A 24,894-nucleotide genomic window follows, 5' to 3' on the forward strand; every position below is an offset into this window, starting at 1 on the left:
CAGATCACGCGGCTGAAGCAAGCACTGCAGGACAGCCAGGCCGAGCGGGAAAGTGCCGTGCTGGATAAGGAGGTGCTGGCCCAGCGCCTGCAGAACCTGGAGCAGGAGGTGGAGTCCAAGAAACGCTCCCAGGACGATCGCTCTCGGCAGGTCAAAGCGCTGGAGGTTTGTTTGCTCTCCTTGACCCTAGTGCCGGTTTCGACTCCTCTGCAACGTAGGAGTTCTTATTCAAGTGCTGGCGGCATGAGGGTCCCCCCAGGAAGGCTGTAGCAGTCAGCGGTCGTGAGGGAGCTCATTCTCAGGGAAGAGTCTTTATGACCAAGTCCCCATCTCCAGTGGCCTCCTTGCTGTGATCCTGTCTGTGCCGTCTGCCTCCAGAACGTCTCACCGGCACTAAATCCCCACGCACAGAATGTAGTGTCGTTCTGTATTCCCCCGCAGAACGGGCGGGACAGTGAAACTGCAACAGAACAGTGCGACGCACCCCAGCCCCGGCCACACTGCCCTGGCACCCTGGTACCAGTGCTGCCTCTCATGCTTGCAGCCCCAGTAATGGCGTAGCTGGGGGACACAGACCCATAGTCTCATCCATGAGTATGCAGTGGGTGGGGGCCGTATCTCTGGGTCTCACTGGAGTCCAAGCCTCTGGATTGGCCTGTTTTAGTGCTACAGCTCTGCAGGTGCTGGTCAAACACTTCGTCTCCCCAAGAGCACCTGTAAGCACGCGGTCTGCTCTCTCCTCCAGCACGTGCAAGCAGCAGGTCAGTTAATGCTGATTGCTGAGGTTCTGGGCCAGCAGGACAGAAAGAGCCTGATAGTCACAGCTTTTTCTTAGGCCAAACTCCCACTGACTGCATGTTGGGGGCCTTTTGTGACGTAACCCTGCCCCCCTTCCCCATAGTGATCATGAAACCATCAGAGTTAGTAGAGCCCAAATGTTCACCTCTTTTTAAGAAGGACTCTTTCATCCTAGGCTGTGGGGCTCTGAACAGATACTCAAGAACAATGATCAAACTTTCTTGCAACAGCCACGGGCTTTGTGCTATTAAAGGCAATTGCTAACGAGCAAATATATCTGCTGTAACTGGGATTTTTAAAACCAAACGCTTGTAGATGTTAGACTAGAAGCAACCAAGTAAGTTTTTACGAGTAGCCAGCTGGCGCACCTGTGTAATCAGGGGCGGCTCCAGGCACCAGCATGCCAAGCGCGTGCCTGGGGCGCCAAGCCACAGGGGGCGCTCTGCTGGTCGCCGCAAGGGCTGCAGGCAGGTTGCCTTTGGCGGCATGCCTGCGGAGGGTCCGCTGGTCCCGTGGCTTCAGCAGACCTCTCGCAGGCGTGCCGCAGAATCTGCAGGACCAGGGACCTCCCGCAGGCAAGCCGCCAAAGGCAGCCTGCCTGCCGTGCTTGTGGCGGCAAATACCTAGAGCTGCCCCTGTGTGTAATGGTGAGACAAAATCGCCAGGGAGCAAGAGTCTGGGAGCTGCCTGGCTAGAAATGACAAGGACTCTGTTTTGAGGGAGAGCTGAGAGTTTACCCCAAGTAAGAAAGCTTGCACTCAATCCAGGAGAGCATCTGCTGCTGTCTGTGGCACAAAACCTGCTAGCTACAAAGCCTGCCTTTAACAGCAGAGGGCAGAGTTGTCTTCAGAGTCTCACATTCACTTGGAAACAGGACCTTTTGTTTAACACTGTCTTTAATTGCCAAGTAACTGATTTAGTTTCAGCTCTTTCAAGCCTTGCAGCATAATTGTTCACGGCAGAGACTTGTTCTGTTTCAGGGGTTCTTTATTTATGGATTTATAAAGCCGCTATTTTGATCTGAATGCCAACAGCAGGCTTGAGTCTTTTGTGCAGGTCTGTCGTGATTTGCAACCAGTCTCATGGTAAAACTTAAATCCCTTTGGATCAAATCCAAGTCCTTGTTCACCAGTATGTTTAGGTGGAGCTCCCAGGCAGATCCAACCCAAACCAATCCCTTAGAAAAATCAAATGGCTTTTGTGATATGGAACAGAGCAGAGACAGCAGAACCCAAACAGCCACGGACACGGTGTCTGGAGATCAGGCCTTTCCCAGCCACGTTTGAGTTCTGGAAAGTCTTCAGATGCGCTTGAACCTTCTGCATTGTCTGTGCAAACGATATGGTTTGAAGCCAGCTTAGCAGCAGTGAAACTTAACTAGGGATCAAACTCTTATTTCCAAGCATGGTTCAAATCCCGTGGCAGATCGGTCCTAAGGCTGCTTAACTGGCTCACTGCTGCAGTGTGCATTGAAATCCCCAGTGCTCTGCAGTGCAGCGAGCCTGTTAAAGCACCGGAGAAGGGATTTCACCAGAGGAGGCGCTCTCTCTCTTCTCCCCCCCTTCCCCCGCAAGTTGGCTGACAAATGCCCCCCTTCAGAGAGTTTAAATTGCAATTGCTGGGGGCCAAGGTATCTCCTGTCTGGCCTCAGAGAACAAATAGCTTTCCAAATTTGAAGCCCTTCCAGGGCCAGCTCCAGGGTTTTTGCCGCCCCAAGCAGTGTTTTTAAAAAAAAAAAAAAAAAGCCACGGTCGCGATCAGCTCTACTGCCGCCGCTTCAGTCTTCGGCGGCAATTCGACGGCTGGTCCTTCGCTCCGTGAGGGACCTGCCACCGAAGAGCCAGACATGCCGTCCCTTTCCGTTGGCCGCCCCAAGCAGCTGCTTGCTGGGCTGGTGCCTGGAGCCGGCCCTGAGCCCTTCTGCCCCCTCGTCCCCCGACCTGGCCCGTGGGAGTCCTTAGAAAGTTGTGGCTCTGTGAGGAAGGGATTAATGGGTTGGGGTCAGCGCCGTATCAAAATGACCACTGATCTCTGGTTGCCTGGCTTGAGGCATCCTTGCTCAGCACCTCTGAAAAATGTGAGGGCCACCTGCCGCTGACTCCAGTTCCGGGCGCTCAGCGTTCTGGAAATTCAGCCAACGGTGCCTCCTGTTGGGCACCTGAAATCAGCGAGCCTTCCCGGAAAGGGTGCTTGGCATCTCCTTCCTGCAGGCTGTTCGGGAGGGGCACCCGCTGGGGCTCTCGGAGCCCCGCAACAGGCAGTGAGGCTCTGCACAGGCCCAGGGACCAACTTGCATGGCTCACGTTTCAGGAGTAGGGTCTTGGGGGTCCTACCAGGCTCTCCCACCGAGTCCCTGTCACGCTCATGTCCTTACTCCAGCACTCTTGGGGTTAACTGCCTAGCGTCACCACTTCTGAGCACACTGATTTCTTAGTGAGCCCATAACTCCTGGGAGTGCCACAAAGCTCTGTGAACCGCCCTGTCTGATCCAAGGTTGGGGTGGGGGGTGTTAGTGTCCCATAAACCCCCCCACCCCCCCGGTCCTCTGCTAGAAACTAGAATAACCCAGGCTCTGCTCACAGGAGAAATCCAAGCGCCTCGAGGTGGAACTGGACGAGGAGAGGAACACGGTGGAACTGTTGACTGACCGGATTAACCGCAGCAGAGACCAGGTAGGGGAGTGTGCGGCAAAGGGAAGGATTTGAAAACCGCACCATAGCCCAGCGTCATCCAATGGGTTAATGGAGACCTGGTGTGAGGAGGAGGTGGGGGGCAGGCACAGAGTCCCTGCAATGGGGGAGAGACTGAGGGCCCCTGGTACGGGGGCAGGAGGGGGCCAAAAATGGAGTTTGGGGGGAACGGAGGGATTCAGGGAGCCCCTGGGGTGTGCAATAAGCTTGGCTGACAGAAGCTATGAAGCGTGGGCCCCGCTAGTCTAAGCACCCTGCGTTTGTAAGCTCTGTGAAGCAGGGACCCATCTCTTCGTTCTGTGTCCGTATAGCTCCTAGCACAATGGGGTCCTGAGCCATGCCTGGGGCTCCTCGCTGCTGCTGCGATTGAACAATGACCAAATAACCCTTCCCTTTGCAGATATGCCTCAGTTTCCCCAGAGGTGGGAAGTTGCCCAGGAGCCCTGGTGCTCCAGTAACTAGACAGTGCCCTATGACTCTGCTCCTCATTTATAATCGTTCAGCATCCTTTCCAAGCTAGCGTCTAACACCGCACGGAGCCTGCCGGGCGCAGAATGCAGCCCTTAGCCTTGCTTTTGCTAAGGTAACTGCTTCCTGGAAGCTCTCTGCTGTTGACAGACTTGCCAGTGGAGCAGGGGCTTAGCTGTCTGGCTCTTGGTTCTTTCGTCCCATCTATCCCCCTGCATCGTGTCGGCGTGTGACTGAGGTGGATGCTCTGTAGCTTCAGTTGCTTCAGCAAAGGACACTAAAGCAGAACTTCCCTCACTGCAACGGACACATACAAGTGCACTCTCCATGCCCAATAGGTGCCATTGTTTTAGCAGTGCAGTCCCGTTCTGACACCGTGATCTAGTGGCTAGGACACCCAGGCATCAGGAATCCTGGATCCTTTTTCCTAGCTCGGTGACTGAATCCACTGTGCAATCTTGAATGAATCCCTTCCCCTGCCCTTTTTCCTCGGCTTCTCCAGCTGCAGAAATGGTGGGAGATGGAGGGAGAATCTGTATATTCATGTCTAAACTAAGTTTCATCCTCTCAAGCAACCTCTGACTAGGAGCTACTGCCTCTTGGTTGTTCCTAGAAATATTTGCTCGGCGCCAGCTTTTTCTTCTGTTCTTTTTTCTGCTTTCCCTGCCCCCTCCCCTCTTTGCCAAATGCAGCAGCAACAACTTAGGGCAAATATTCCCCATTCTTGTGGTGCTTCCCTGCTTCACAAACGTGCTACTAGAACTGACTGTTGGATGTTGACGGAGCTCCTACAGACCAGGTCTCTCTTGCTTTCCATCTGGCAATCTTAGCATCTCTTAACAGTGCTCTGGAAACCTGTTCGTAGCTTGAATCCCTGTAGTAACAAAATCCTCTAATGTGTGCATAAAACATAAGAGACGGCGGAGCCTCTTAAAAATAAAGAGCTCATTAGAAGCTCCAGCTGCTATCAGATGCTGCTCTTCTGCATTTTGCAAACTGCTCTGCCACTGGCATAAGTCCCCTTACCATTATCCTGCTTGAATTATGGGTTCCTGCTGCACCTCATTTCTCTGGTGGCCTTCTGACCACTCCCATCTCTACCTATGTTTCTGTTTTCTGGACCCAAATGGCAGACCCCTATTGATGCTGCAAGTGCGTTTTGAATTGCATGGTGATTATTTTAATAGGCAGAGAAAGAACAGGTTACATACAGGTGGAATGGCTTTCTTGGCGCTTAAATTCTCCGAACAGAATTGTCTATGGCTTATTAACTCTTATTAGAGCCAGTAAGTGCTGTGAAGGGTACATATTTTTGAATTGCAGTCTATATTTTGTCTGCTCCCCAGTTGCTGACGCATGCAATCTGAAAGCCAGCTGTCAGCCCCAAGCCTGCTATTCTGTCGTGCTAAGCCAGCAGTGGTCTATGGAGAAGTTGCAAAAAGTTTGGGGACTGCCTGCTGTAGAGAGAGGCTCAGTGCTTCTTAGAGCCAGGTTCAGCCCTGGTGTACTCTCCAAGTAGCCACAGTTATTCAGACTCTACACAGCTGTCACTGAATGGTTCTCAATGCTCCATCACATGCAGTTTGAGTCAAGACTGGACGTCCCTTTCTCAACAATCTGCTCTAGCTTGGTGCAGAAATGATTGGGTGACGTTCTCTGGCCGGCGTTCATGTACGACATCAGACTAGATCCTAATGGTCCCTACTGGCCTTCCCATTTACTAATCTGGGTGCTTTCTGCCTTCAAAGTCCGAGCTCCGCATTTTCAGACGGGGAAAGGGAGGCACAGAAATGGGTGGCGATACCTGGATTGTAAGATCTTCGGGGCAGGGACTCTTTTCTTCTGTATTTGTGCAGTGCCATGGGGGGCATGGCTGCATCCATCAGTAGGTGCAGGGGTGATGATGTATAAGCCAAAGGTGCCGGAAGTGCCCTGCTAATGCCCTGCAGATCGCTGGTGTCTTAAGAAAATGTATACATGTGCAACAGCAGTAAGAGCCTAACTTCTCCTGCCAGGGCTTTTGGGTGTGTCTACATTAGAGTTGCCAACCCTCCAGGATTGGCCGGGAGTCTCCTGGAATAGGCCCCAATCTCCCAGTGACTGTTAAAGGCAAGCTGGGAGATTTTGATAGGCCAAAGTCCAGTCAACAGCACAGCAGGGCTAAGGCAGGATCCCTACTTGCCCTGGCACCGGGCAGCTCCCAGAAATGACCGGCACGTCCCTTTGGCTTCTAGGCTCAGGGGCGGCCAAGGGGGGCTCTGTGTGCTGCCCCCGCCCTGAGCGCCGACTCCACAGCTCCCATTGGCGCTGCAGTGGCAGTGTGCAGAGCCGCCTGGCCATCCCTCAGCCTAGAAGCCAAATGTGCCAGTTGCTTCCAAGAGCTGCCCAAAGTAAATGCTGTCCAGCCGGAGCCTGCACCCCAACCCCCTGCCCCAACCTTGAGCTGCACCCAAACTCCCTCCCGGAGCCTGCACCCCCTTCTGCACCCCTGCCCCAGGCTCAGCCCAGAGCCCCTTCCCACACTCCGAACCTCTTGGCCCCAGCCCGGTGAAAGTGAGTGAGGGAAATGGGATGCAGTGAGCAGGGGCGGGGCAAGGGTGTTTGGGTTTGTGCAATTAGATAGTTGGCAACCTTAGTCCACACTGCAACTGGGACAGACTCGTGCTAACGGGACACGGCCTCTGCACTCGGAATAGCAGTGCGGCATTGGCAGAGGCTCGGGCCCAGCCGTCCGAGCTCAGACCCAGGGGCTGGAGTGTCCACAGCGTTCACACCGCCGTTTGTAGTGCGCCAACGGGAGTCAGAACCTCCCAGCTGCAGTGTAGAACATCCCCGCCATGCGCTCTGCTCATGGCAGCTAAAACGCCCGTCGGTTCTGCCTGGCAAAGGGAAGGGCGTGGTTGGCAGGGGGCTGGCAGCATGTCTAGGGCCTAACCTTGGCAAACGTTAAGAAAATAAAAAAGATCTATCTGGCTGCTGAGTAAACAATGATCTAATCTCGCTGGGGATGAAACGAGCTGCTGCCTCTTCAGTGTCTCATATGCAATTAACCAGCATCAGGGACTCTGCCAAGCCATGATCTCAAGCTGGGCTGCACCCTGCTGTACATGCATCTCTTCCAGGTCCCCGGGTATTCATGGTGTCTCTAACTCGCTGAACCCAGCTGCGGCAGCAGAGGAGCAGCATGCATTGCTGTGTGCTTGCACCAGCCATGGGCAACGGGCGGCAGCTGAGAACGGCTTCCCCTTTTAGTGCTGCTTTGTTCGGTGCCGGCCGCCAGTGCGGGCCTGCAGCCCACCAAAGATGGCCCTGGAGTGCTCAGTGTCGCAACAGGCAGCAGTATGAGCTGGATTTGCCGTACGTTGCCTCCGAGTTCTCGGCATGTTTCAGTTGAGGACCTAGCAGTGGCTTAAGCAGGGTGGGGCTATGGATGGGGGATTGGCGTCTTCCATGTCGCGGCCTAGTGGCTGATTTAGAGCCACCGGGAGAGGTAGATAGCCAAGCCTTCTAGTATCGGTTTGTAAAATAGGGATACTCCTGTCCTGCCTACTCAGATTGAACTCGGCGGGGGGGACTTCGTGTAGCACCTAGCGCAAAGGGGCCCTGATCCTGGAATCTTAGTACAATGGCTTTCAGCTCCCACTGAACCCACATTAATGTAATGGAACCGCAGTGCCCGTTGCTTGTCACGTTTTATGGGCCAGCCGCTCCCGACTGCCACTGGTGCGGCTCCACTGATCGCGAGGGACTTGGGCTGAACTGAGGATTAGGCCCTGGTGACTTTGATTTCCCCCAAAATGCCAATTGTGCCTAGCTTCTGTTCTCTCAAAATGCAGTGCTGCCTCTAGTCCTTGCAGCCCCCCGCAGGAAAGGCAGGCAACAGATGGGGAAACTGAGGCACACCGTGGGGAAGGGACTCGGGACGTGTGTAATAGCCAAGATGAGAACTTGAGAGTTCCTGACCCCCCGCAATCCTCTGATTGGCCGTATCCATGAATGGCCTCAGGAATCTTAGCCGTCTGCCAGGGAGAGAACTGCCACCGGCTGAGAGAAGACACACCAGTCTGACCAGAAATAACCCCTAATCAAAACCAACCTTCCTTCTTCCAGATTGACCAGCTGCGTGCGGAGCTGCTGCAGGAGCGCTCCAGCCGGCAGGACCTGGAGTGCGACAAGATCTCCCTGGAGAGGCAGGTAAGGCTGTGACCGGATGCGGGATTTGGACACCTCTTTCAATGCTGGCAGCCGGTGCTGCTTGGGGTGTGCTGCTGCACGGCTCTGCCTCTCCTCTGCTGGCTGCTTGGGTAGCTGATGGCTGCTCTTGTGACTTCTTGCAAATGCAGAGACGTCAAGGGGTTGCAAGTCTGCCCCCTCCCTCACGTGACAACGATAGAAAATGCATTTAAGCCAGCGTGGTCTTGTGACTCGGTTGATCATCTTGCTCTGATCCTGCTTGTTTGTATTTATCAACAAATATCCCCTCACTCTCTGTGCTATTGCAAAGTCTCCTATGCTACCCCATCACAATTCATAAAGCTGTCACCTCTCATTAGCACCCTCAAAACCTGCCTCTGCAGTAACCCCTCCCAACGGGCTCCTGTCTGGTGCAGGCCAGGACTCCTGCTCCTTCTGTTGTTTCATCCTCACGTTGCGTCCGTTTCATCCACCTGGGAAGCAGCGACTCTGAAAAAGATTTGGGAGTCATGGTGGATAAGCAGCTGAATGTGAGCTCTCGGTGTGATACTGTCGCCAAAGGGCTAATGCGATCCTGGGATGCATAAACGGGGGAATCTCCGGTAGGAGTAGGGAGGTTATTTTACCTCTGTACTGGGCACTAGTGCAACTCCTGCTGGAATCTCGTGTCCAGTTCTGGCGCCCGCAGTTCCAGGAGGATGCTGATAAATTTGGAGAAGGGTCAGAGAAGAGCCACACGCACAATTAAAGGATTAGAAAACCTGCCCCAGAGCGATAGACTCAAAGAGCACAAACTAGGTAACTTAACGAAGAGGTTAAGAGGTGGCTAGATTAGTCTAAACCCCCACATGGGGAACAAATATTTAATAACGGGCTCGTCAGTCTAGCAGAGAAAGGTTGAACACGCTCTCATGGCTGGAAGTAGAAGCTAGACCATTTCAGTCTGGAAATAAGGTGTAAATTTTTAACAGGTGGGTAATTAACCATTGGAACAATTTACCAAGGCGCATGGTGGATTCTCCATCGCTGACAATTTTTTTAAAATCAAGACTGGATGTTTTTGTAAAAGCTCTGCTCTGGGGATTATCTCTGGCCCGTGTCATACAGGAGATCAGACTAAGTAATCGCATTGGTCCCTTCTGGCCTTGCAATCTATGACCTGTTGTGTCCTGCTCGATATCTCTGTCTCAAGCTCTCTGTCTTCCTCGTCTGCCCAACATCTAACACAAAAAGGAACAGGATCAGGGGCCATGTTACCATAATAGAAACAATAAATAATACGCTGTGTTCCCAGCCCGCCTATGCAAAGAAGAGTGTATCCCTGTCATCCCTTCCCCCTCCCTCATCTGCATCCCAAAGTATGACTCTCTGCTCTCTGTGACAGATGCGACACAGCCCCTGCTCCAGTGGGCCCTGTTTGGTGTTTCTGGGGGCTACTGGCATATGAACAGCAAAATGCTGCGAATGGCTGAAGTGTTTAACCTCCTCTCCAAGCAGGGACAGAGTCGGAGATCCTCGGGATTTCTTCTGGCAGCATCGCTGTGCCTCCTGCCAGCGGCTCTGCGATCCCTCCAGCGGCATTCCAAAGGCGGCTAGGATAATAAGGGGTGTCTCTTCTCCTAATCCTCACTCTTAATTTTCATTTTATTGCACACGCCCAGCTTGGGGGGGGCCCCAGGCGTGTTGCACCTTGTGTCGGGAGCTCTTAATGGACACGATTTTCTAATCCCCAGGAACTCCCATAAACCTCTCCCTGCCTCCAGGGGAGTGAGGCTAGCAGCGTGCCCTGGGAGGCTGAGAACCTGGGGCTCGGCCTGATTCTTAAAGGGGAGGAGGAATTTATAGGTGAAATGCAGGGGCTGTCGGCGAAAGGCGGGTGGGGAGTCCTAGATAGCAAAGCCGAGGGGCAGATCTCTGAGACAGCCAAAGAACTGAACTATCTGCCTGCCCAGCCTAGGAGACTCGCTCCCAGCTGCAGCGTAATGCAAGTGAAAGTGAACTCTGCAGCAATCCATGGAGGTGTTGTACCAGCAAGCGCCACATGGGACTGCTGGAGAGCAGCTGTGTCACTCTCTGTCCTGCCCTTACCTCTGAAAATACCCCTCCGCTGGGCTCTGTCCAGCGCTGTGACCCTCCCAAGGCCCCTGCCTGCCCCATGGCTGTGAGCCAGGGCATCTCGTTAGTGCGGCCTGGACCCAGAGCACCCTGCAACAGGGCTCACGTGTTAAGCAGTCGGGGTTTGTTCTTGAGCTGGTTGCAGGTTATTGTGCAGTCAACACTCCCAGGTTTCCTGGCTCCTTTGTAGATCTGGAGATGGGGCCTTTATGGGCAGGCTGATGCCCTTTGCCTCCCCAGGAGAAGGGGGGCCCGGAGCTATTTGGGTCCAAGAGGCAGCTCTCTCCTGCCATCCCAGAATGCTGACCTCACTGCCAGGAGCCGTTCCTGAAGCAGGGAGAGGGAGGGCCTGGGGGAAGGAGGCTTTGTCACCTGCCGTCCACAAGAAACTCTTAGGGTTTGAGTTCAGAGACTGAGACCCGGCTCGGCACAGCCCTGGAGTGGAGGCTCCGGTGCCGGTGGCTTTGTGCCTCTTGGATACTGAGGCTACCGGAGCTGAAGCTGCACCCAGGCTGCTCTAACCTGCACCTTGGCTGCAAGGGGGCCCCTAGTAGGAACATGGACTAGCCGGAGGGCAGAGTTCTCTGCCTTTGCCCCTTCCTTCCTTCCGTAGACACGCTCCTGCGCGAGGGGGGAAGTGGCACAGAGCATCTCCACCAGTCTTCTGCCGGGGCAATCGGCAGAAACACAGACCTGAGGTCTGTCGTCAGCCGTCAGCGGTGTGGTGCTCTGCTCTGTCCAGTGTAGAGAACAGGGGTGTGTGTGTGCGTGTGTGTGTTCCCTCTGTGGGCGGCCCCGGCTCTGTGCAGGTCACTGGCACAGCAGACCCCGAGAGAACCCCCCAATGACCACAGACTCCGATAAGGTACCAAGGCACCTGGCCAGGTTTCTTGTCAAACGAAGCACAGTAATAGTTTCCCGCAGGCTCTGCAGGACATACTATGGATATGTGCCCCCTGACAATGGACCGGCTCAGTCAGTGGTGGGACTCTCCACTGCCCCCTAGGCTGGACAGAGACACCGCCCCAGGGATGCATTCTTATACACAGGTACAAACAAGTTACACGTCATTCCCGACGTATCGAGGTGCAACCCCTCTACGTGTCAAAGTGCCGCCTATTACCTTATACGCGTTGATTCAAGCAAAACAACTCTATCCATCATATTACCCTTTTGCCCCTGTCTTTAGGATGGGTCAGCCTGTTCCTTGTTATCAGTGTGGAATGTGCACGTATCGGAGTGTTCTGGTAGCATCCTAGCATCTGTTTATCTCTCTAGTGTTCAGTACCTTTTAGGAATGTCTCTTTGTGCAGCATCAGCCCTTTCCTTGCCAGCTGCTGTGAGCAGGGCCTGCCTCTCGCTCACAGCTTAACTTTGCTTTATGTCAGCAAAGTTTTGACCATTACTTTAGTTCAGGCCTTAAGCCTCAAATCAGGCCTCTGATATAAGGGTTTGTGTTTCAGGGCTTCATCTTACTACAAGGCCCACATCTTCAGGCTCTATCTGCAGATCTGAACTGACTCATGCTTCAAATCCATTCGGAGCCAGAACTCATTGACCCACACTTCAGACAAACCGGCCGATTTAAGACCGGTCTGTAATGACTTGAAATTGCTCCTGATGCCTCCTAGACAGCTTTCCCTGCCATGGTTCTGTGGTGCGCCTTAATTTGGAGATGGACTCTTAATTCCCAATTTTAAAAAAAAATGTGGTGGTTAAACTACCGCCCAGGTTGCTGTGAACATGCAGCAGCTGCTTGCCTGGACTTGTGTTACCGAATACTCTGTTACACAAGTGTGCGCTGGCTTAAAAAAGCAAATCCTTCAAGCTGTTCTTGTTCTCTGCATGTAATTAACAAGAACAAAACAAAACTCGGCTTGAGCTGCTGACTTAAGGTGGTGCAAAAAGTCACGAAGTTCCCTGCAGTGCACCAATCTCATTCTTCAAAAGCTTTCAGCCTTATTTCTCCCTCCTGGACGGTGCCAGTTACAGAGGCATGTTTAATATTGACAGTGTCTCTGCTGTCGCTTCCTGCGGAACAGGCTAGAGGATCTGTGATGGCTCTTAGGGAAGGAGGTGAAGCTGGCAAATTTAGCTCTTCGGGCTGAGGAAGCTATTAAATAACATTGGTCATTAATATCTGAGTTCTGCACTGGATTGTGTCCCCGCCAGGAGATCCTTGGCTAAACCTGTATCCGTACAGGACTGTGGGCCTGTAAACTCCATTCTGTGGGGGACATGTGCGGGTTTTTCCTGCTGATCGTGATGGAGCATTGGGAGGCATGGCCTAAATGGAGATGTCAGCTATTCCCCGGCCCGTGACTCCAGCCAGCAGATTCTGACAGCATCGGCTTTGCAGAGCGGGAGAACTGTCTTCACCTGCTTTTTAGTGCTTGGATTCCACACAGTTTTAAACTATGCTCTGTTGGCAACATTTTTAATGCAGGAAAAATAATTTGCCATTATATAACCCAACTCATGAAGCTTTCTATTTGTGAAAAGTATCGGAGGGGTAGCCGTGTTAGTCAGGACTCTTTGCTGCTTTTACAGATCCAATTTGTGAAAGGGATTTCATTTGACTCCCTGCCAGGGTTTACATAACTCTCTGTTCCTTCTCTGTTTGTTTATAAGGCCAACTTTCTCACTCCGCTGCTGGCTGTTGGTTTCTTGGGTGACTAATCAGGTGTAATTTCTCCCACCAGAACAAAGACTTGAAAAGCCGACTGGCCAGCTTGGAAGGCTTGCAGAAACCGAGCGCCAGTTTGTCTCAGCTGGAGTCGCGGATCCAGGAACTGCAGGATAAGCTGCAGGCAGAAGAGAGGTAAAAGATGTGGACTTAGCCCCGTTCTGGCAGAAGAACACAAAGCACGCAATGCTAAGCCCTTGTCTAAACACAGGTTGTACCACTCTAACAGTATAGAGAGCTACACCCCTTCCCTTCCCACCCCCCAGACCGGATGCAGTTCTACCAGTATAGTTATTTCTCTGTGGAAAGGAGGGTGTCCACACTAGGGGTTGCACCGGTATAACCATATCAGTAAAAATTCACACCTGAACTGACAACCAACCCTGGTTTACACTGGAAAGTTTTACCACTATAAGTGCACAGAGATGGAGGGAATTGCCACCCCCAGTTTATAGATAGGGAAACTGAGGCACACAGCAGGCATGTGACTCCTCCCATGTCCGTGGCAGAGCTGATAATGGAGTGTAGGAATGCTTACCCCCACCCCATGCGCTAACCAGAAAGCTCAAGGGTCTCCGCACAGGACTGCGGTTTCAGGGGAGTGCATGGGTTCTAGCCCCATCTGTGCCCTCATCTTGCTTTGCAGCCTCAGGAAGGGGTTTAGTTCGGTAGTATTGGTGCTTGTCCGTGGGCCTTCACGTCTAGAATCCTCTCCATCCTACGTCCCATTTCTCCCCCCCACACCCTTTTTCAAAACGGACCTCAGCCTGATCTGCCTCCCAGGCATGTTCCGAGGCTTAATTTCATGATAACAGCTTTCAGGAGAGGTCAGATGTTGTGTAAGTGTCAAATACATTCCCGCGCGAAGTGGCGTGAGAATGTGCGGTTAACCCTTTAACTGGCATGTGCGAGTTCAGTAGTGGTCTGGTACCAATCGTGGCAGGCTGGAACTAACTCCCAATCAGTGGAGGTATGGAGGAAGGTGTCTGCCATATGGGATCAGAAGCCTTTCTCCTAGCTGGCAGGAGAGAGCCAGTACCTCACTTCTCTGTGCTTCTGGCCAGGTTTGAACTACCCTAGTGGCACGAGGCAGAATAAACAGCTCTGCGGACAGCCCCTGCTACTGGGGTCCCAGCAGCAAGAGCAGCCGTTGCCAGGTTTAAAAAAATTGTGAAAAGAAAAGCGTCTATGCGGTGGGTTGCACTCCGTTAACGCCAATTTTTAAACTGATTTTAGCTAAACCACTTCAAACCCCCATGTGGATGCCTTGGTTTCAGTTTAAGAGCATTTCCCAATGTTTGTTTTTATTTAAAATGTAAATACATTGAAATCTGAGTGTCCCTTTGGTACCGATTTAACAGAATTTGGTTTAAAATAACCCCCGCAACGCACCTTTCTCACGTAGACCAGTCGCTAAAGGCTGCCTCTAGGGGGCGGTCCCCATCTCAGACTAGAGTCTTAAAAACAGACGTTCCTAATTGGTGTAACTCACATGACTGAATGGGCTCATTGTTCGCTGTCTAGTTTTATGGGGGTGGAAAAATGCATCATCCGGAGATTGTGGCACTGATTGTTGCTGTATAAAAGGGGGCTGAGAGACTCCTCCAGCTCAGGTTGGCATTGTCAGAGCCGCCACCCTCGGATGGTGACCCGTGTGCACAATAGGCACGGCCTTGCGTAATAACCTTGTTGGCAGCGTCTGGGGGAAGCGTGCCCAGTGCTCTCTGCCTTGGGGCTGTCCCTGTGTTGTCAATAAACGGGGTGTCTGTTTCCAGGCCTGTCAACCTGGCTCCTTGCCCCAGAACTAAATGCTCGTGCACCATCGTTTTTCTTGAGCCGAATCTAATTGCAGGTAGCTCGTCCCAGGCCCGTGTGAGCACCAGTCATGCTGCCCTCAAAGGGCAGAGGGAAGAGGTGGCCTAGTGGTTAGGGTGCTGCACTGGGACTTGGGGGTTCTGGGTTCAAATCCCAGCTCTGTCTCTGACTGCTTGTGTGAGCTGGGGCTCGGTGCTTCATCTCTCTGGGTCTCAGTTTCCCTGTTCAGACTGTGAGCTCTCTGGGGCATGGGCTGTCTGTGCAGTGCCCAGCACCACAGGGGACCCTAGTGTCACTAAGGGCTTCTGGGGGCCACCGTAAGATAAACAGAGATCCCATGCGTGTCTGGACAGAGCTCAGCGGCTGCTCTGCTCAATGTGGTTTCAGGGAGAAGAACATCCTGGTGTCCTCGAACCGCAAACTGGAAAGGAAAGTGAAGGAGCTGACGATCCAGATCGACGATGAAAGACAGCATGTGAACGACCAGAAGGACCAGGTGTGTAGATGACATTCTGCTGTCTCTCCCTACACGCACACCCGACCCCACCAGACCACCCACACACTCTTGGAGTTACCCTGGGGCATCGCTCGCATCCCTCCGTTCTTTTCTTCCAATTTTTATCATCCAATTTTTATTTGTTTAAATGGCTTCCACAGCCTCTGGCACCTGCTTGGCAGACAAATGGGGAAACCTCAGCCAAGTTGGCTCTGTGCAGCTGGAGAGCTCAGTGTGTGTGTGTGTGTGTGCACACGTGCTTTCAGACAGTGATTTGGCTCCAATTTGGAGCTGACCTCTCTTACTGGCCAATTCAATCTGGGTACCAATGGAAACCATGGGCCAGACCCACGGCCCTGTTCTCGGCTCATCTCCCCCACGTCTCTTCTCTGCTCCTTCACGCAGCACGTTTCTCCTTTTGGTGCAAGAGCAATCCCCATTCCAGCTGCAGCCACCCCATTCTCTCTGCCTCATCGACCCCTCCCAACCCCCATCCTGGTTACAGCCAAATATTTCTGTCTCTCTGCCTCTTGTGTCCTTTTAGGGTGAGGTGGGGGCAGGGTTTGGGGGGAAGACCCCATGCAGAATAGTCTTGTAGAAGCATTTTGAGAATCCGCCAGCCCCATCTCACAGGCCACCACTCACCTTCAGCTTCCTGGTCTCTGCTGCTGCTCCATCTTGCCTAATTACCTGCTAAAGCTGCTCTGCCATCGTACCTCCCAAGCCTGCGCTTCGTTTTCGGTTCTCTGCTCCCGTTTTCCTACTTGAGCTGCTCTCTCGGTGTCGGGGGCAGATCCTTTGGGCTCTACTGACCGTGCATGAGGGAACAAGAACACCCCTCTCGCTGCCTGACTAAACTGAGCCACTAGCCAAGATCTGCCTGCTGACAGCATGTCCCAGAGCCAGAGGCTTCCACACATAATACACTGGCAGGACAGTAGTGTGCATCTTCTCCGCCTGGACTCCTGATGGAGAAAGTCCTAATCACGCCTGGCTTCCTAAAGCTGTGGCTGAGGGATGTGGCATGATGGAGCGCGGCTGGATCTGTCCATGGGGCAGAGGGAGCCTGCCAACGTACAACAGCTTAGAAGACTCGCACAAATTCTGATCGGTATCTGAGCCTCTTTATTTCCCCCCTTCACCTCCCCCACCTTACTCCTGTCCATGGAGCTGACCCCAGACTCTAACAAAAACCTTTCCCTCCTGTCCTGGTTGCTCCTTAACCCTCTAGGGAGCCTGTCTTCCCTGCAGAGCTTGCCTGGGCACTTAGCCAGCTGTTGCCCCTGGTCCCCCTCCCAACCTTGGGTCCCCTTCCCACAAAACCCTCTCACCCAAGTTTGGTGCTTTAGAATCAGAGAAGATCAGGGTTGGAAGGGACCTCAGGAGGTATCTAGTCCAACCCCCTGCTCAAAGCAGGACCAAACCCAACTAAATCATCCCAGCCAGGACTTTGTCAAGCCGGGCCGTAAAAACCTCTAAGGAAGGAGATTCCACCACCTCCCTAGGGAACCCATTCTAGTGCTTCACCACTCTCCTAATGAGCCTTCTTGGCAACAAGGGCACATTGTTGACTCACATCCAGCTTCTCGTCCACTGTAATCCCCAGGTCCTTTTCTGCAGAACTGCTGCTTAGCCAGTCGGTCTCCAGGCTGAAGCGGTGCCTGGGATTCTTCCGTCCTAAGTGCAGGACTCTGCACTTGTTCTTGTTGAACCTCATCAGGTTTCTTTTGGCCCAATCCTCCAATTTGTCTAGGTCACTCTAGACCCTGTCCCTACCCTCCAGTGTATCTACCTCTCCCCGCAGCTTAGTGTCATCTGCAAACCTGCTGAGGGTGCAATTAATCCCATCATCCAGATCGTTAATGAAGATGTTGAACAAAACTAGCCCCAGGACCAGTCCCTGGGGCGCTTCACTTGAAACTGACTGCTAACTAGACATCAAGCTGTTGATCACTACCCGTTGAGCCCGATGATCTAGCCAGCTTTCTATCCACCTTATAGTCCATTCAGCCAATCCATACCTGTTGGCAAGAATACTGTGGGAGACCGTATCAGAAACTTTGCTAATTTCAAGATCTATCACGTCCACCACTTTCTTCGTATCCACAGAGCCAGTTATCTCATCATAGAAGGCAATCAGGTTGGTCAGGCATGACTTGCTCTTGGTGAATCCATGTTGACTGTTCCCGATCACCTTCCTCTCCTCCAAGTGCTTCAAAATGGATTCCTGGAGGACCTGCTCCATGATTTTTCAAGGGACTGAATTGAGGCTGCAGTTCCCCGGATTCTCCTCCTTCCCTGTTTTAAAGCTGGGCACTGTATCTGCCATTTTCCAGTCGCCTGGGACCTCCCCTGATCTCCACACATTTTCAAAGATAATGGCCAATGGCTCTGCAATCACATCAGCAAACTCCCTCTGCACCCTCGGATGCAGTGCATCCGGCCCCATGGACTTGTGCTCGTCCAGCTTTTCTAAATAGTCCTGAACCTGTTCTTTCACCCCCGAGGGCTGCTCACCTCCTCCCCATACCGTTGCCCAGTGTAGCAGTCTGGGAGCTGACCTTGTCTGTGAAGGCCGAGGCAAAAAAAGCATTGAGAACTTCAGCCTTTTCCACATCCTCTGTCACTAGGTTCCCTCCCTCGTTCAGTAAGGGGCCCACACTTTCCCTGAGCCCTTCTTGTTGCTAACATACCTGTAGAAACCCATGTTGTTACCTTTCAACATCCCTTGCTAGCTGCAATTCTAATTGTGCTTTGGCCTTCCTGATTACACCCCTGCATGCTCAATAAATGTTTTATACTCCTCCCCAGTCATCTGTCCAAGTTTCCACTTCTTGTAAGCTTCCTTTTTGTGTTTAAACTCACTGAAGATTTCTCTGTTAAGCCAAACTGGTCGCCTGCCATATTTATGATTCTTTCTGCACTTCCGGATGGTTTGTTCCTGCGCCCTCAATAAGGCTTCTTTAAAATACAGCCAGCTCTCCTGGACTGCTTTCTCTCCCAGGGGATTCGGCCCATCAGTTCCCTGAGGGAGTCAGTCTGCTTTTCTGAACCCTGGCTCCGTATTCTGCTGCTCTCCTTTCTTCCTTTTGTCAGGATCCTGAACTCGACCATCTCATGGTCTCTGCTGCCACCCACTTCTACTCCCCCTACCAATTCTTCCCTGTTTGTGAGCAGCAGGTCAAGAGGAGCACGGCCCCTTGTTGGTTCCTCCAGCATTTGCACCAGGAAGTTTGTCCCCGACACGCTCCAAAAGCGTCCTAGATTGTCCGTGCACTGCTCTATTGCTGTCCTAGCAGATGTCAGGGTGATCACGCTGGCCTGGCTGCTGGTGAGGGCTCGGGTTCCACTTCGAAATGAGGATGCAGGCTGTACGCCTGGTAGTGCTGACAGTCCTCCAGTGCCTTCCCCCAATTCCCACCCTCTCAGTATGCCCAGAAGGCCGGACAAGTTCTCCCACAATTCACTGGGAAAGAATCCCAGAGCGGCTCCGCTCACTGCAGCACTAAGAACCGTGGGGACGAGGCCTCGTGTCTCTCTCCCACTCCCAGCCTCCAGAGAGAGCTGAGCATGGCTGGTTCCCATCTCGCCCCGGCCTCCTTCAGCACCAGGACACTGCTGTGGCTGTGAATGGCCCTTGCTGCGAGCAGAGGCCCCGAGTGTCCTGGGGGAGGAGGAGAGGGGTAGAGGTGGGGGTGAGGTCCCTCCAGCACCGCCTGGATGTCCGGGTCTCGATTGCATCCTCCCAGCACCACAAGCCAACCTGCCCCTCCCCTTACGCCCCCGTTGCTCTGCCCCCTGCAGCTGAGCCTCCGCGTCAAGGCGCTCAAGCGCCAGATGGACGAGGCCGAGGAGGAGATCGAGCGCCTGGAAAGCGCCAGGAAGAAAGCGCAGCGGGAGCTGGAGGAGCAGCACGAACTCAACGAGCAGCTGCAGAATCGCGTCAAGGCCCTGGAGAAGGAGGCCTGGTAGGCAGTGGGTGGGGTGGGGGCTGCAAAATCCCCTCCTTCGCCCTGCGTCCTAGGGGGTCCCCCAGAGCCAGAGGTAAGGGGCTCCTGGAGCAGTACGCATCCCGCCTTAGCCCTGCTCCGTACCAGTCTCCTTGTGCAGCCGGCTGAAGCCCGAGCTCATCTGATGTGATAGTAGAAAACTCCCCCTTGAGGAATAATTGCAGGCTGCCTGTCCCCCTCCAGCTCTGTAGCTGAGCCTAGTTCTGCGCTGGGCGCGCCGAGGAGAGCAGGAATCTGGTCTAAGCGACCTCCCCGAAGCAGAGCGGCCGTGTGCCCATAATCTAAGCCATGCTCCAGTGCCCTGGCTAGGGTCGTTCACGCTGAGCCTGCGGCCAAGGGAAGTCCCTAGCACTGGGCGGGGATAATGAAACGATCCTGCCCCAGGGCCTCTGAGAGTCCAGCAAAGGCTTGGAAGTCTCAGCCCAGCAGGCTTGTAACGGTTCCTGTCCGGAATTTCATCGATCTTTTCTTCTCATTGCTGCCCTCTGACGCAGTGTGTGGGGTGCAGGGTGTCTGATCAGGGCGGTGGGCAGGTGGGAGCCCCTGGTTTAGAGCAGGGATCTCCCTGCTGCTCTGGGCCCTGGTGGGAATCAGCCGGCAGGTGCCAGAGTGCAGGGCCGGGTAAGCGCAGCCGCTCTGCTGTGCGGGTATGAACTGGCTCATCCTCTCCCCGACCCAGGCGCAAGGCCACCCGCTCGGCCGCAGAGGCCTCCTTGGAAGACGACCGCTTGAGCTCGGATGAGGAGTTCGACAGCGCTTACGGCCCGTCCTCCATCGCCTCACTGCTGACGGAGGGGAACCTGCAGACCAGCTCGTGCTAGCAGCGGCCTGCATGGGTCGTTAACTGGCTCCTGGGGTGCCCCCTCTTTCCCATGGTCAGAACTGCGTCGGGTTCCTTGAGAGGCCGGCGCAGGGCGTCATTCCACGGGGGAGCATCCCCGACCTACTGACGTTCCAGTCCCTTTAGGAGGGAAAAACAGCATCCTAGAGGCCAGCGATCCTCGGATTGGAGTCGGCTGACACATGCGTCCGTTCCAAAAAGCAGCTAACTGGAGAGGAGCCGGCAGCAGCAGAACTGAGAACAATGTTTAAGCAGGAAGGTTTTCTGCTTAAATTAGGAGGGAGGGTGTGGGGGGAATTGGGTGTTAAGCTCCCCAGAAAATTCTATTTAATCTGTTTTTCTCTGTGATTCTCAGGGCATTGCTTAAATTCCAGATGTTTCATATCTTAACCAAATGTTTGTGTGTATACGGGGGGTGGAAACAGATGTGCAATAAGGCAGGATGATGGTCTGTGGCTCACAAACAAGAGGTGAACCTGTCTCTTCTGGCTTTTCCCTGCCAGAAGGGGAAGCGTGGTAGGTTAGTCACCAACCAGAGTCTAGGAGACGGCCCGGGCGTGTGTCTGCTCTGAGAGTCTCTCTAATGTCTATAGACGCCCTCATGGAGTCCTGGGTCTAAAATCCGGCGGCTGCTTTTTCCAGGACTTGTGCAGCTGTCGTTTCTTCATGCCGCGTTAAAGAGAGATTCCCAGCCAGCCCATCGATCCGTGTGGCCTACGTGCTGCTCAGCCCTTCCCTTCGCTCTTTGTGAGCATGTTGCTGCGCTGAAAGACGGATCTGCCTTCGGAACGGCAGAGGATGGGGAGCGGGAGCCTCAGCCTTGCGAAACTCTACAGGGCTAGTGCGCTTGGGCAAGGGACTCTGCTGCCACTTTTTTGGTCCTTTCCATTGGCCCTGCTCTGGAGGAGGCCAAGGATCGGGGTGTAGGACAGGAAGAGTTTTGAGATTGACCAGGATCCCAAGGGTTCGTGGCCTGTGTGAGAGGAACTGGGGGTCTCGGTCCAGTCCCCAGCTGCCAGTGACATTACACTAATCCCCTGTGCAGCTGGCCCAGGAGGAAGAAGTAACACCGGTTTTGGAATAGCTGAGACTTTGATCTGACACGATATCACTTTGTTGTTGAGACAGATGAGCACGGGAGCTTGCCCCCACCTCCGTCTGAGCCGAGCGATCAAGTTGCAGTCCTGGTCAGTGGAGTGTGACCTGGGCTGTAGTGCACCCAGGCTGTTCAGAGGGGAAAGAACAATACTGAGCTAGCTCTGCTTGAGACCTGCGTATCCTTGAAACGGGAACCTGCCTGTCCGCTCCCACTGAGCCTCGTTTTGTAGCTGAATTTGCACCTGTTCATAAAGTGCCGCTTTATAGATTGGGAATATATGGGGCTGGGGGGGATCCACTAAGTGTGTGACCTCCCCGCCCGCTTCTGTTGCGGGTTGAGCTGCTAACACCTCAGTCTCCCTCTGTTACTTTTTTAAACTTCACCAGCTCAGAGGTTTCAGAGCAACCTGCAGGTCAGGCCTTGACCGTCGTGCCTTAATGGGGAATGTCCAGTGCGGGAAACTTAGTCCAGTGAATTTCTGCTTGGAAGGGAACTGGGGGTAGAACCTTTTAAACATGCCTCTGTTTTAAAGTAACATACCTGGTTTAACACGCACCTGCCCCCCGCCCAAGGCGGCGAGACACAGGAGCAGAGGTGGGGAGGCGACAAACCCACCTTGGTGCTCAAGGGCTAACAAAAATCCCCAATGCCCAAATATAGCCATTGCCTTGTCTGGCATGATTTCAGCCTCCACTAGTGTCGGCAGCAGAAGGGTGCGAACAGGGGCCCTGTCTCTGGACCCTGCTGTGCTTGGCGTGCTGCCCTAGAGCAGATCTCCGTAGCCACGCAGAGGAGGCGACGCTTTGGATGTTTGTTTTTTATCCTGATGCTCGGTTCGAATGTCTGCAGCGACGGGCCAGGCAGTTAGCAAAACGCCATGGGAACAGCAAGTCCTCTGAGTTCTCATCTGCTCCATGGCAGCGTGCTGGTGTCACAGCACAGAGAGCAACTCCCAGACGCTTGCTGGGACCATTTAAGTAGCAGCCCCTAATTGGGAACTCCCCAAGCGGCTGCTCTAGTTATAAAAGGTCTTTGGCTCTAGCGTTTCCAGGCCAAGCCCCCCCAAAAAACATAGATAAATTCTGCAGGATGCATCTCGGGTTATCGACAAGCCAGTGCTGTCACCTTCTCCTGGGACACTGGTTCAGGGACACCTTGACAATCTCTTGACCTACCCCAACCAGCTCCAGCTCTGCACCATGAGGAATTTGCTCAGGGAGCCAAGTTTTTGTTGTTGTTTTTTCTTTTTTCATTTCGAGGCTGCCGCCACTGAGGAAGAGCGGGTGGCGACATCAGAATCAGGGCTACATCGTCAGCTTACCAGGGGAGTAAGCTGCCCCAGCTTTCAAACAGCTGGATTTTCAGCTGATCTTGGTGGCTTGCGTGTGTGTGTGTGTGTGTGTGTGTGTGTGTGTGTGTCTCTCTCTCTCTCTCTCTCTCTCTCTCTGTGGGTTTTAATTGGGACTCTTCACACTAGGCACTTAATTATTGAAACAAAGATGCCTTGTTAAAACACCCACAGACAGGTGGGGGGGAATCTCTTTCCCCCTCCCACCCCAAACACACACACCCAAAAAAGCCCTGGATGGGAGTGGCTGTAGCTGGATGAGAGCCTGAACCTGCGATGCTCTGTGACTGTAGGAATGTGCCCATTGCAAAGGCTTTGCTGGAGCGACGGTTTCACTAACTGGGTTGTGGTCTGCCCCTTTTGAGGGCTGTCCTGTTTCACTCTCCATCTGAAGGGCCCGTGTGGGTTTCGTTGCAGGCAGCCTCTGCCTTCTGCGCCTGGCTTTGCTTCTCCTCCAAACCCGCCTGATCCGTAGGAGCTGCAGGGAGGGAACTAGCCAAGAGCATTTCTCGAGAGCTGGCCAGCCTCTGGATCCCAGGGAGGTCTCCCGGGACAGCAGACGCCTCATCGGGGCTCTGTTGATGGGTGCAGAGACCCACCCCCTGCACTGTTACAGGCAAGCTGCTCTGCGAAGCAGCAGCTTCAAAGGGGAGGCTGTAGGGGTGGAATGAGGAGATGGAATTTAAGGTTCCCTTCCCCCACCAGCCGTCAAAGTAATGGGACATGGGACTCCCCAGAAACGGCCACTGATGAGCTGTGTGGCTCATGGAGCAAGAAGAGGGTCCTCCCAGCAGAGATGTGGGGTGTTTTTTTGTTTTTTTTTTAAGATCTAACATGCCTCCTTCAGGAGCCTGATGGGAGCCAGCCCTGCTTCAGAGCCGCTAAGGGACCTACGGACGTTCGTTACAGACCCTAGCGGTGGGAGTGGGCATGGCTGGTTGGAGTGACGTTGGGCTGGGACCAGCTCAGGGCTGGAATTTCCCCTCTCCCTCTGCTGTAAATGCAGAACAACCGCCCTGAAGTCAGTGACGCTTCTCCCAGGGCTGCACTAGGGTAACGGGGCCCATTGATGTTCAGCAGCGAGAGCCAAGGAGCTGCAGAATTGTATGGTCCGATTGTCACCCCGCAACGTGCATGGGGATCCTGCAGCAGCTGGGGCACCGTCTCCCCATCTTCTAGCTGGGCCTTACCTTCCCGCTGGCTCTGTGGCTCTATACACCAAGAGGATATTACGCTGCCAGGCTGTACGATGGAGACGTAGGCTACCTGCATGTCCCCCAAGAAAGACGCAGGGATCAGCCTGGCTTATGGTGGTCTCCACAGGCCGTTCTGCAGGGGCTGGGCCAGAGAGAGAGAGAGGGAAGGGGAATCCTTGCTGAGATCTCCTGCGAGGATAACTTGCTTTTTTTAAATAAAACCCGATGTAATAGGAATTTGAGACCAGGGAGGGGAGGATTGATTCAAGTCCAATGTTAATAGCGTTCACTGCAGAGTGGCTTTCATGTCCCTATGGAGTCTGATGGCTTGTATAGCAATATACGAGAGAGATGATCTGATTTATTCTGTAACCGTTTTCCTCGTACGTGTGCCCTTCAACTTGTATTTTAAAATTAAAAGTTTATACGCGCTGAAGCTAATCTGATTGCAGTTTTTCCCTGCGGCGCGTATTTATTTTTGTTTGTGTTGTACTAACCGCCCCTCGTGGACCAAGGGCGCTACGCGCAGTACAAACACAGAACAAAAAATACAATCACTTCCCCAAAGAGCTGACAGTCTTAAGTATCAAATGAGACAACAGGTGGAGATGGACAAATGAGGGTGCACAAGGACAGAATTACCTTGCAGCGGCAACATTAAAACAATTATAACATCCTAACAGAAGCCATTTTTCAAAAGTTCTCTCCTGTAAAACTCTGACCATCTCAAACCACTGCTGGCAAGAACTGGGATTCTGCAAACACGTGTGTGCAGATATGTTGCCAGGACCAGGGCCTCTGGGACATGCCTAGATGGAACAGATGCTTTGAGGCGGCCTCTGCGTGTTCTTTCACTGTTGGGGACGTGCTTCCGGAACGGCAGAGCTCTGGGCCCATCTAAAAGATGTCCACTGGGTGCTGTAGGAGTGCACCTTTATGGCACGCACTGCCTGGTCCGTGTGGTTCGGCTTCTCCACTGACCCTCAGTCGTCAGAGCGAAAGGTGGCGGTAGCATAAGGTTTACCGTGCATATCTGGATCTCAGATTGAGAAATCGTAGCGCACTTCCAACCAGAGAGAGGTGAAATTTATTTACCCAGTGCTATTTGTCCAGCAGCAGTTGGGAGTCTGGCTGCTTG

General features: G+C 53.4%; 1 protein-coding gene across 5 annotated transcripts in view; it reads left to right on the forward strand.

Moving 5' to 3' along the window:
* Positions 1-22,614, forward strand: part of CGN (cingulin) — a 61,247-nt gene extending 38,633 nt beyond the window's left edge. For 4 of the 5 annotated variants that reach the window (XM_044990971.1, XM_044990973.1, XM_044990974.1 and 1 more), the window contains 7 exons: positions 4-165; positions 3,381-3,470; positions 8,067-8,150; positions 12,968-13,086; positions 15,154-15,262; positions 19,067-19,230; positions 19,952-22,614. In XM_044990971.1, the coding sequence (XP_044846906.1) occupies positions 4-165; positions 3,381-3,470; positions 8,067-8,150; positions 12,968-13,086; positions 15,154-15,262; positions 19,067-19,230; positions 19,952-20,093 (870 nt within the window). In that variant the 3' untranslated portion in view covers positions 20,094-22,614. The remainder of the gene's footprint in view (positions 1-3; positions 166-3,380; positions 3,471-8,066; positions 8,151-12,967; positions 13,087-15,153; positions 15,263-19,066; positions 19,231-19,951) is intronic. The other variant, XM_044990975.1, reaches the window with a different exon arrangement.
* The last annotated feature ends 2,280 nt before the right edge of the window (positions 22,615-24,894 follow it).

The sequence above is a fragment of the Mauremys mutica genome, chromosome 17, assembly GCF_020497125.1.
Source record: "Mauremys mutica isolate MM-2020 ecotype Southern chromosome 17, ASM2049712v1, whole genome shotgun sequence".
NCBI lineage: Eukaryota > Metazoa > Chordata > Testudines > Geoemydidae > Mauremys > Mauremys mutica.